Below are 12,487 nucleotides of genomic sequence, written 5' to 3'. Positions count from 1 at the left end.
CAATTTCCCCTAAGGAAACAATCAGAGAAGGGAACAAAGAGGTACATACGAGACACTTACTGCCATGTTGCAAACAAGAGGAGAAATGAAAGCAACTAAATATTGAACAACAGTGTTAAATGAATTCTGCTGTCTTCATTAAATCACCCACTGAAAGCCTGCGTAGGCAGTAAGTGGTAATGCAGCTGAATATTTACTGACATAGAAATGTATTATTAAGTGAAAAAGCAAGTTTCAAGACAATTTGAATTTATTCGGAAAAAAATATGATTACATATAATTACCAGAGATCAAAGTTTAGAATTTATACCAAATTGAATTTATACCAAATAGCTGTTTTGGGGCAGTAGAAATACAGGTTATTATTTGGGGTTTATTTTGATTTTAATATTTCTGCCAGAAGTGTATATTGTTGGTTTAATAAAAACAATAAAAGTTAAAACTAACAAACATCCCATGGTACCTCATTGTCTGCAGACTCATTTCAAGCTCCTCTACAAGGCATTTGAGGCCATTTGAAGTCCCTTCCACTGGCGGCTGCTTGTTCACCCGGGACACTCGGCTAGGACATTCCCCTCACCTGTCGGGCTGTTTCCTGCCTCTCTGTCTTTGTCCACCTGTTCTTGCTTAATAACAACTGCCCTGGCTATGGGCCAGGCATTCCTCTAAGGGCTTTTGCACATTATCTCATTTTCCTCACGGCTACCCTCTGAGTGACATGATGCTGTCGTACTCAACGAAAAGAGGAGAACACAAGGCTTAGCCAGGTGAGGTGACTTCCATGACCACACAGGTATAGGTAAGGCTGGGACGAGAGTGCTGGCTGGCTGCGCAGATATCAAGACACCCATCCACACCATTCCCCTCCTCTGTCACAGTGATCTTACTTTGTCCCGCTTTCCCTGGGTAGCGCTTAACATGGCATTACTTAAGTCTCAGGCCAGCTGTCAACCCCCTAAGGAAGCCTTCTCTGAATCCTCCCTCACTAACAAGCCAAGCTAGGCTTTCCTCCTCCGTGCCCCTCAACCCTCCTACGCAGAGCACGACCACTGCCATCAGCCATCGCATTAAAATATCCTTCTTCCCGTCTATTGTGAACTCCTGGTTCATGTTTGTAACCCAGTTTGAGCCCCCTAAGAGGCACTCGATCATTATCAGTTAAATGAATTGAACCTCAAATCAATTCACTTCCCCATCTGTCAAAATCTGATCTGGCTCCACTGATGCATCTGCAAAGGACTGCTCCTTCTTTGGAACTGCCACAGTTCAGTGACTTACTACTCAGTTTCCATTCGTTGCATTTTACATGGCTGGAGCCTAAGTAGAGATTGAGTCTTACAGTTCTCTCCTGCCTTCTACTGCCTCCACCGCCATTCCTGTTCATGCATGTGTTGATAAGCTGGGAGCTTTATTCCGAGTGAAGGATAGAGTGGTAGCAAGCAGGAGAGATGGGACAGGCAATGGAGTGAGGAGCCACAATAACAAAGGACAGGATGGACTGCCCAAGGTTAAGGTCTTCCCACAGGGAAAAGGAAAGCAGGAGAAACACAGTCAACTATTGCTTTGAAGCCCAAGAGATGAAAACCAACCCAGAGCGGAGGAGAAGCACTTGTCTGCAAGCTTTGCCTGAACAGTAGGGTCTGTGTCCAGAGAGAATATGGGTTAGCGCTAAAGCAGTAAGAGCTGTGGCCAGCAGAGCTGGGAATGGACAACCTACCCAGTGCATCTGCCACAGAGTGGTACAAGTCTTCTTCTCCAAGTGGCTTATAGGCATCAGGCCCCTTAGAGAGGGCCAGAGCTCAGAACCATGAGTGGATGTGTGCTAGAGAAAATCAGAGACCCACCCCTCCCCAGGCATATTTTGAAAGGCTGGGAGGGTGGCACCGTGATCCTATGGTCAGGATCCTGCAAAATTCTAGTATTCATGTTAGCATAACCTTATTTATTGCCAAGGCTGGTGAGGTCTGGGGAACTCTGGGTTACATGTAGGTGTCTTTTCTTCATCACAGATATATGAGCTTATTCTGAGCTGGAGCTTTGTCCCACTCACTTCTGTGTCTCCCATAGGATAATGCTTTGCACATGGTAGAGGAAATTCCCAGTCTCCAATTCAATGCCCCAAATTACCTCATGTCAACCTCTGGAAGGCTTTCCCTAGGAGGAGTCTTCCCAGAGCCCCATGTATGTCCTTGTTCCTCAGGCTGTAGATGAAAGGGTTCATCATGGGGGTCACCACAGCATACATCACTGTGGCTACTGAGTCCTTCATGGAGTAAGTTTGGAGGGGCTGCAGATATACCATACCAAGTGTCCCATAGAAGAGGGAGACCACAGCCAAATGTGAGGCACAGGTGGAGAAGGCTTTGTACTTCCCAGTCACTGAGGGTATTTGGAGAATGGTTCTGACAATCCGGACATAGGACATGATCATGAATCCTAAGGGGGTAAGGAAGATAAAGCAGCCTGTGGCAATCAGCATCGTGTGATTGACTTGGGTGTTAGAACACGCGAGCCTCAGCAGGACATACATCTCACAGAAGATGTAGTGGATCTTCCGGGAACCACAGAAGGTCACCCCGGTCATGAGGAGGGTGTGGGTGAGGCCATAGAGGACAGAAAGTGCCCAACACAAGGTGAGGAGCAAAACGCAGAGTCCAGGGCTCATGGCCGTGGTGTAATGGAGGGGGCGGCAGATGGCCACATAGCGGTCATATGCCATTGTGGCCAGGATGAGGTTGTCCAGGGCCACCAAGGAGACCAGGAAGTAGAGCTGCGTCAGACACCCCGCATAGGAGATGGCTTTGTTCTGGGACTGAAGGCTCACCAGCATCTTGGGGATTGTGTTGGTGACGAAGAAGAGGTCGGTGAGGGAGAGGTTGGCCAGGAAGAAGTACATGGGAGTGTGCAAGCGGGGATCAAAGCTGATGGCCAGGATGATGAGCACATTTCCCACCACTGTGACCAGGTACATGGACAGGAACATCCAGAATAGGATCCGCTGCTGCTCAGGACTCTCCGAGACCCCCAGGAGCAGGAACTCGGAGACTCCACTCTGGTTGCTTCCATGCATTTTCCCAACTGTCCGCAACATAGGCACCAATGAATATGAACATTCATATAAGCAAAATTAACTATTTTATTAGAATTAAAATGTCTTAGATTAAATTTTATAATTTTAAAAATTTATTATCAAAGTATAATTGATATGCAATTTATATTAGTTTCAGGTGTACAACGGGATTTGAAAATTCTATACATTATACAACACTCACCTCAGTAAGTGTAGTCATCTGTCACTGTATGATATTATTACAATTTTATCGACTATATTACCAATCCTATACTTTTCATTTCTGCGGCTTATTTTTTAACTGGAAATTGGTACCTCTTAATCTCCTTCACCTATTTCACCCATCCACACACCCACCTCCCTTCTGGCAGCCACCAGTCTGTTCTCTGCATTTAAGAGTCTATTTGGTGAGTTTTTTTTGTTTGTTTCTTTTGCTTTTTATACTCTACGTATAAGTGAAATCTCAGGCAAGGGAAACAAAAGCAAAAATAACCTACTGGAACTACACCAAAATAAAAAGATTTGCACAGCAAATGAAACCATCAACAAAACAAAAAGTCAGCCTAGTGAATGGGAGAAGATATTTGTAAGTGGTACATGTAATAAAGGGTTAATATTCAAAATATATAAATAATTTACACAACTCAACACCAAAACCCCCAAACAACCCCATTTAAAAAAAATTTTTTTTAACGTTTATTTATTTTTGAGACAGAGAGAGACAGAGCATGAACGGGGGAGGGGCAGAGAGAGAGGGAGACACAGAATCGGAAGCAGGCTCCAGGCTCTGAGCCATCAGCCCAGAGCCCAACGCGGGGCTCGAACTCACGGGCCGCGAGATTGTGACCTGAGCTGAAGTCCGACGCTTAACCGACTGAGCCACCCAGGCGCCCCCAAACAATCCCATTTTAAAAAATGGGCAGAGGACCTGAATAGATGTTTTTCCAGAGAAGACATCTAGATGGCCAACAGACACGTGAAAATATGCTCGACATCACTCATCATCAGGGAAATGCAAATCAAAATCACAATATCACCTCACACCATTCAGAACGGCTAATATTAAAAAGACAAGAAACAAGAAGTGTTGGCAAGGATGTGGAGAAAGGAACCCTAGGGCACTGTTGGTGGGGATGCAAACTGATGCAGTCTTTGTAAAAAACAATATGGAGGCGCCTGGGTGGTTCAGTAGGTTAAGCATCCGACTTCGGCTCAGGTCATGATCTCGCAGTTTGTGGGTTCAAGCCCCATGTCGGGCTCTGTGCTGACAGCTAGGAGCCTGGATCCTGCTTCCAATTCTGTGTCTCCTTCTCTCTCTGCCCCTCCCCCTCTTGTACTCTGTCTTACTCTATCAAAAATAAATAAACATAAAAAAAAATTTTTTTTAATCCAGTATAGAGGTTCCTCCAAAAATTAAAAATATAATATTTTAAGTTAACAACAAACTAATAACAGGCACAAACATATAATGGGGAAAATCTTTACGCAATTCAGTCATTCCAGCAACTTCCATTCTGGCATACCTAATATTACAGGAATAATGTCTACGTCTTATTTAAAATTCTATCATCTTACAATACTCTAGAAATGTTTAAAGATCTGGGGTGCCTGGTGGCTCAGTCAGTTAAGCATCTGACTCTTAGTTTTGGCTCAGGTCATGCACCCCTAGGGTAGTACTTTAAATTGCGTTATTCAATAAATGGTATTGGGATAGCTGTCTATTTAAGAGAAAACATTAGACCAACATTTCATATTGTACCAAAAACAGTTTAAAAGTATTTAAGATTAGGGGCACCTTGCTGGCTCGGTTGGTTAAGTGACCGACTCTTGACTTTGGCTCAGGTCATGATCTCATGGTTCCTGGGATGGAGTCACACCACACGTAGGGCTCTGTGCTGACAGTGTGGAGGCTGCTTGGGATTCTCTCTCTCTCTCTCTCTCTCTCTCTGCACCTCCTCATGACTCATGCTTTCTCCAAATAAATAAATAAGCTTTAAAAAAAAAAGTATTTAAGATTAAAACAGTTTATTGTGTCTTTTTCTTTTGAAAATCTACTGTAAGTGGAATAAAAGCTTTCAAAAAAATGAGAGAATATAACTAGACTGGATTTAATTTACCAAGTGGAGATAAATAACCACTTCCCATATTTTAATGTCTTTTTTGTTGAGACAAAGAAGGACAAAAAAGCAGTCAGTCTTATGAAGTCCTGAGCAAAGAGCCTTGTAGATAGAGATGTGTGTGCAAAGTCCCTGAGGAAGGGTTTGCTGTGTCTACAGAATAAGTAAGGGCCAGTGTGGCAGAGTGAGGAGGGTATCGGTGAGATATGAAGTCATGCAGGCCAGCAGAGTCCAGAGCAGGCAGTCTTGTTAAGGTTTTAAAATTTTATTGTAAGTGCAGTTAGGAGCCGTAAAGGATTTTAAGCAAAAGAGAGTATATATATTCAGCAATTATCTTTCTATTTGTAATTTATGATAGTATTGTAATAATCAGATAGGGATGTGGCATTTTTGATCAGATGCTTTTTCACTGTTTATCACTGATAATAACTTTCCTGATATTAAACCATACTGTTTTTTCTTATTTATAAGTAGGATTTGTCCATAGCTTTTTTTTTTGTATGTGCCAGTCTTTTTACTCTTTATTATGACATCTGTGTTAACTTCCATTTTAAACTTGTATTCACTTTATTGTTAACTTCTAATTTGAAATGTACCCATCCCCTTAAATATACATTTTTAAAGATATTCATGGGTTTTTCCCAAATAAAATTAGCTTTTTACTGTATTGCAATCTATTAATTATAAACAAAAAAATTCATTATGGAAATTCAAGCAACACAGAAAAATGTAAAAAAAAAAAAAAAAAGAAAAAGTAAAAATCACCCCAGATTCCATTGGCATTTTGGTGAAATTCTTTCAGTTTTGTTTTTTCATTAAATCGTTTTTATTCACTCAACAATGCACTAGAGAACATTGTCTAAATCGATATTTTCATCATTTTTAATGGTTGTATACTATTTCATTTTATGATAATACCACACATATTTCTATCAATATTCTGATGATGGATATGTAGATTTTTTCCCCCATTTTCTCTGTTACAGAAATATGGTGAATATTTTTGTACATACATGTTTGGATATATTTTTATAGTCAAAGGGATGCATGCTTTCCATTTGCATACATATTGCCAGAGTGTCCTCCAAAAAGATAGTTTCAGCTCCCACTCCCCAAAGTAATGTCATGGAAACTGTCAGGCTCCTTCATCATTGCCAATCTCACTTGTGAAACACATTTTAATTTTTACAGCTTTCATTACAAGTAAATCAAGATGAATAGAAAGAAGTTTTTTTAATTAACTCAATACCTCAAGGAAATAGCAAAATGGACTTTTTAAGGCTAAGTCACAAGTATTGAGAAAGGTATCTCTTGAAGAAGCAAGCACAATAGTCTTAAATTAGACCGGCAGCTATTGAAGATACTTGAGATCCAGGAACTTTAGGCTTTTATGCTAGAAATCACTGTGGTCATGCTGAACATGGAAGCAAATACCAGATTGCTTATACCTGGTCTTCCAGGGTTCTGTAAATTGAATTCTGCATTTCCTGAAGGTCATAGAAATCTGCTATAAAGTACATTTTCACACACACACACACATACACACACACACGCACACAGGGAGTTACTCTTGAAAAAGATTTTCTCCACATTACGGGTATTTTCCACACACACCAAAAAGGAGAAAAATGTACACTTCAGCAGTGTCATTTTGTGATTCTGGAAACAAACAAACAAAAGAACATGGTTTTGATTAAGTACTTTTTAGTTCTAGAAATTTATCTTAAGACTATAGCCAGAAAAAATGCAAAAAAAAATGTATGTATGTGTATCAGAGCCTTGTTAGTAACAGGAAAAATGTAGAAACAACATAAACACTCAACAGTAGATATTTTGCTTAAAAAATTACAGAATAGGGGCGCCTGGGTGGCTCAATCAGGTTAAGTGTCCAACTTCAGCTCAGGTCACGATCTTGTGATCCCTGTGTTTGAGCCCCGCATCTGTCTCTGTGCTGACAGCTCAGAGCCTGGAACCTGCTTCAGATTCTGTGTCTTCCTCTCTCTCTGCCCCTCCCCCGCTCATGCTCTATCTCTCTCACTCTCAAAAATGAACAAATGTTAAAAAAACAATACAGAATAGGCAAATCCGCCTACAGGATAGGCAAATAGACAGTAGACTAGTGGTTGCCAGGGGTGGTGGGAAGGGTGAAATGGGAGTGACTGTTAATGGGTACTGGGCTTCTTTGGGGAGTCATGAAAATGCTCTAAAATTAGATTGTGGTGATAGTTGCACAATTCTGTGACAGTATTAAAACCATTAAGCTGTATACTTTAAATGGGTTAATTTTAATAGTATTGACTTACATCTCAATAAAGCTGTTCTAAAAAATTATGTAATCCATTAAATACATCCATGATTATGGACATCAAAAGTGATAAAAAAAAAACTTTCCCATTTATATATGCAAAGATTTTTGCAATAACAGCTAAATTAAAATTTCAGCTTCCTCTTACACAATAAAATAGAAAACGTGCAGGTTAATCTGTCTCGAGCTAGTGATGTGTACCTCATGTTGTGACGATGAGAAGGAGGAACAGGGAAATACACCCTCCACAACTAGCTGGGTGCCTGGATTCAGGGCTCTCTCAGGCTCCTGACTGAAAGGAGTGAGGTCGGAGGCAGGTAACAGGGCTGGACACTCAAGGGACATTGGCCCATCTGCTTTCTAGTCCTCAAGGCAAGTGTCCCCCACACCTTCGTGTGCATCAGAATCACCTGTGATGCAGATTTTTAAAAGAGGTTCAGGTCCTTGAGATGAGTCAGTGTCTCTGTGCTGAGAACCAAGTCCTTTTTAGCCATCACCTGGTGGTTCTGATTGTACAGAAATGCTGTTCTGAATCTGTACGACTCAGCAGGTTGAACACTTGTGTGGTCAGGTGGCCTTAGAGGCACAAACCCCTCTGCAGGTCTGCTCAGCAGGAGGGCAGAAGCTGTAGGCACAGTTCAGAAAAGGGCTCCAAACACGATGTTGGAAAACTGGCCTTTCTCACCTCTTCTGTTGCTCCCTAGCTGCAGCAGCTTGAGGAGGCCACGTAACCTCCCCGAACCTGTCCGTCCCACCCATGAAGCCTTCCTTGCAGGCTTGGGAACTACATGCAACAGAGCACTGAAAAGATTGGAGGGATTGCTAATTACCTTTAAATACTAAAAGTTAGATTATATGAAGAATTTTCAAAGTATGTGAGTGTGTTTGTATGACTGAGAAAGTGGAGAGGAGAAAAGATAATGAAAGGAACAGAGAGAGAGAGAGAGAGAGAGAGAGAGAGAGGCTATGATGTCCAAACCTTACCCACAGCTCTGTGCTGGTCTTAGAGCTCACTGGTTCTGTTGCCTCCACTTTTCTCCTCCATTCAATGAAAATTCACAGTCAAAACACGAAGCATCTTAAGTAAGACTGTGGGATTCAGGGCTGGAGGGTACAGGTGAAAAGCAGAGGAGCTGGTACCTGGATCTTTGGTCCCCTAATAGAGGAGACCAACTGTAAGTCTGTGGGCACCCCAGCAAGGCTGGGGGACCCAAGAGCTGGTGCCTGAGTCTCAAGTTCAGGAAGGAAGTGACTGAGTCAGGACTGTGTCAGGCCTATTTGTTAGTTTTGGGCGGCCTCAGGGAAGCAATCCCAAGGCAGCTCCTTCTGACAAACATGGGTAATCACTCCAATGAACAAGGGTATTGGGAAATGGGTCTTATTTACAAGAAGTAAACCAGATTCTCCTTCTCTCTTCTTTCACTTTGTTGCCTCCCCCACCAGCCCACTCCCCCTCTTTCCTATTTTTGGTGGATAGGATGATTTTAGAACTCCCAAACCATAGATCCTTTCAGCCCATTCTCTCTCTCTCTCTCTCTCTCTGTTTAATTTTTTAACATTTACTTATTTTTGAGAGAGAGAGAGCACGAGTGAGAGAGGGGCAGAGGGAGACGGAGACAACAGAAACTGAAGCAGGCTCCAGGCTCCGAACTATCGGCATAGAGCTGAATGGGGCACTCGAGCTCACGAACCATATCATGACCTGAGCCAAAGTCGGATGCTTCACCCACTGAGCCACCCAGGCGCCCCAGCCCGTTCTCTCTCTTACCAAACTCCTAGCACCACTGATTCAGTGATGAAAGGATTCTAGATTCAAACAAGCCCATCTACCCCCCTCCACACCATCTAAATAGAGGAACTGGATTTTTAGCATCTAAAGAACATTTTGTCTTGTCTTCGTATCTCCCTTTGATGGGGATAACATTTTGTCTTGTCTTCGTATCTCCCTTTGATGGGGAGCTCATTACCTTAAAACCAATTTCAAGGCAAATGCTTCCAGCTTCATGGTTGGAAGTCTCATAGACTTCCGTGCGCAGTCCCCACGTAGGGCAGAGTAATGCCACAGACACACTGTTAGGGGAGAACGATCTCGGGTTGTTCCTGGCTCCACTACTAGTTGGGCTGTGATTCATTTATTGACTTGTTCTAGGCCTCAGTGTCCCCCCCCCTTGAAATCTAACAATAACAAGCCCTCCACTGGTCAAATGATGAGGTGGTCAGAGCTGCGCTGGTGCCACCACCCAGCGACCCCATGGAGGCAGTTTGGAGAGTTGGGTTCTTGCTGCTGCTGAAGTCCTTGCACTCAGTCTTCACAAGCCAAATCCCCTTTTAGGAGCAGCCCAGACAACCAACACCCCTCATCAAAAAACAACCTCAGTTATGGGGGTCTCCCCTCCCTCCTTCTTATTGTATTCATGTATATTTACTGATGGCAGGCATTGGGCTAGGTGCTGGGGAAACCAAGAATGAGATGGACATGATTGCCTCCCTTCATGGAGCTTACAGACCAGTACAGAAGAGATCTTCTAAAAGCAAACAGACAAGGAAAAAGCTAATCACAACAATGAGTGTCCCCAGGAAACCATAATCTGAGACAGAGAATAACTGGAGGAGGAGTGGCCACTTTCGTAGATTGGTTGGTCAGGGAAAGTGTGTCTGAGAGACGTTCAAGCTGCCACCAGAGGGCCAAGAGGATGCCAGCTCCTCTGAGAGTCGGGGAAGGAGCCTTCCAGAGAGAGGGAACAGGATCTTCAAAACCACAGACGTGTGTTTGAGGGCTGAAAGAATGTCAGTGCTAGTGGTTTGTCAGCAAGGCTGCGAGAGGAACAGGTTGAGATGGAGAGGTGTGTAAGGGCAGATCAAGCCAGAAAGTCGTCCTGGTTTTCATGCCATAACTGCAACGAGAAGCCACTGAAGCATTTTCAGCTGGGGGAGCGGGATGGTTTGGTTTAGGTTGAATGGACCACTCTGGTTGCTGCAAGGAGACTGGGCTGGAGGCAGACTGGAACAGAAGCAGAGAGAGCAGTGGCCCAGCAAGTAGGGAAGGTGGCCTGAGCTAGGATGGGAGCAGGAGAGATAGGAAAAGAGATGATCTAGCTATGTTTGGAGATGAAATCGTGAAGCATCAAGAGGGGACTGGATCTTAGAGATACAAGAAAGGTTAAAATCAAGGATGATCCTTTATTTTTGACTTGGGGGACCTGGGGAGGGAGCATAATGAATTAATATAGAGAAGAGTTAGAGTTTCTGAGAGGTGAGCAGGGTAGATGGCAAGAAGGTATTTAGGTATAAAACCTCTTAGGTGGTGGCACACATTTGGAAGACATTAGCATATAAAAGATACCTAGAAGGGCACCTAGGTGGCTCAGTCCGTTGAAGGTCTGACCCTTGATTTCAGCCCAGGTCATGATCCCAGGGTCATGGGATCAAGCCCCACATCAGGCTCTGTGCTGAGTGTGGAGCCTGCTTCAGATTCTCTCTCTCCCTCTGCCCCTCTCCCCAGTTCTTATGCGCGCTCTCTCTCTCTCTCTCTCTCTCTCTCTCAAATGAAAAGAAAAGATGATTAGAGCCATGGAGACATATAATTTGACCCTATAATTCCACGGCTAGGGATACATGTCCTGATAAATCATTCAAAATGGAATCAGCTTATAAACAGATATCCATCACAATACTGTTTATAACTTTAAAAATAAAAGAGCTTAAATGCCCATCAACTAGGAAATGCTTGAGCATATATGATGGTACCTATGACAGGTGAAATATTAGGCAACACATTTATGAGCATGGGAAATTTCTTATGTGATAAGACAACAAGAAGGAACACTTTCTATATGTACACAAAAATATTAAAAGTAAATATACCAATATGTGGCATGCAGTTGTCTCTGGGTGATGGGATTAGAGGTGATATTTACTTATGCTTGTTTCCCAATGGACCAAGACCTCGGGTATCTCTGGGTGAGAATCACTCATTCCTCTCAAGGTCTACAGGCCCCAGCGCAAGATTTGGGACCTAGAAGACATTGCTAGTGTTTGCCTATTGGGAGGTTATTTGGTTAAGGTTCCATTCAGCAAGATTTGGCTTCCTCCATACTCCTCAGCTCAGATGCTAATCACTGAGAACCTACTACGGTCCATGGATGCTTGCCCAATACATTTGGGATTGGGGGTTTCTTGAACAGTATCCGGAGAAGGAGGCTCTGAAGTCCCTCAGAGCAGCATGACATTGGATAAAACTGACACACAGTCCTCCAGAAACATGATTGCTGGTCACCAGGACTTTAAGTCTCTCAAAGCTACACAGAGACACAAAGAAGCAATCTTTACTAATTCTTTGAACATGCGTCGACAAATACATCTGGACAGTATGCCATATGCTTTCATGAGCACTTAAAGGAAAATATCAAGGCCCTAGCCCTCAGTCAAGCATTCAGGCACTCACTTTTTATCTGCAGACATTTGCTGATAACTAATGGGTGTCGATCCCTGCCCTGGGTGATGAGGTCACAGAGCTACATCACGTATGGGAGAAGTTGATTTCCAGGTCTCCTGGGACCAGGACATAAACTTGTGCAAAGACAAGATATCTCAGCCTGCATTCTCTTGGAACCCAGAGACAGGGCTGGCTCCATGGAACCCCCCAGGGAACTGAGGAATTAGGCTGCGAAGTTGCATCAGGGGAATCGCACCAGAACCAGTCAGCAGACTGCCTCAAGGCTCCATCTGTTTCCTCACTAATGAGGCTCCAGAGAATTTCTGCTTCTTTTGGCTTTCAAGTTCTGACTAAGATGCTGAATCGATCACTAGGGAAAGTCTCTGCAACCCAGTGAAGCCACATAGTAAGTAAAAGGTTAGATTATTTTTAATGTCTCTCTGAGAACCTGGTCCCGGAGGCCCTCAGAACAACAAGTTATTACTCTCTGAAGCAAAGTGGGGCACAATCTTTGACCTTTCCCCATTCCAAACAGGGATCTCCAAGAGAGGGAAAATAGT

General features: G+C 43.3%; 1 protein-coding gene across 3 annotated transcripts in view; it reads right to left on the bottom strand.

The window, feature by feature from the left end:
• Window positions 1-232: 232 nt before the first annotated feature.
• LOC131497550 (olfactory receptor 1D2) overlaps window positions 233-12,487 on the bottom strand; it is a 28,441-nt gene continuing 16,186 nt past the window's right edge. For all 3 annotated transcript variants that reach the window (XM_058703922.1, XM_058703923.1, XM_058703925.1), the window contains one exon: window positions 233-3,078. In XM_058703922.1, coding sequence (XP_058559905.1) covers window positions 2,129-3,070 — 942 coding nt within the window. In that variant the 5' untranslated portion in view covers window positions 3,071-3,078 and the 3' untranslated portion in view covers window positions 233-2,128. The remainder of the gene's footprint in view (window positions 3,079-12,487) is intronic.

Source organism: Neofelis nebulosa, chromosome 16, assembly GCF_028018385.1.
Source record: "Neofelis nebulosa isolate mNeoNeb1 chromosome 16, mNeoNeb1.pri, whole genome shotgun sequence".
Classification (NCBI taxonomy): Eukaryota; Metazoa; Chordata; class Mammalia; order Carnivora; family Felidae; genus Neofelis; species Neofelis nebulosa.
The sequence above is the reverse complement of the archived record's forward strand: the minus strand, read 5'-3'. Positions and strand labels throughout refer to the sequence as shown.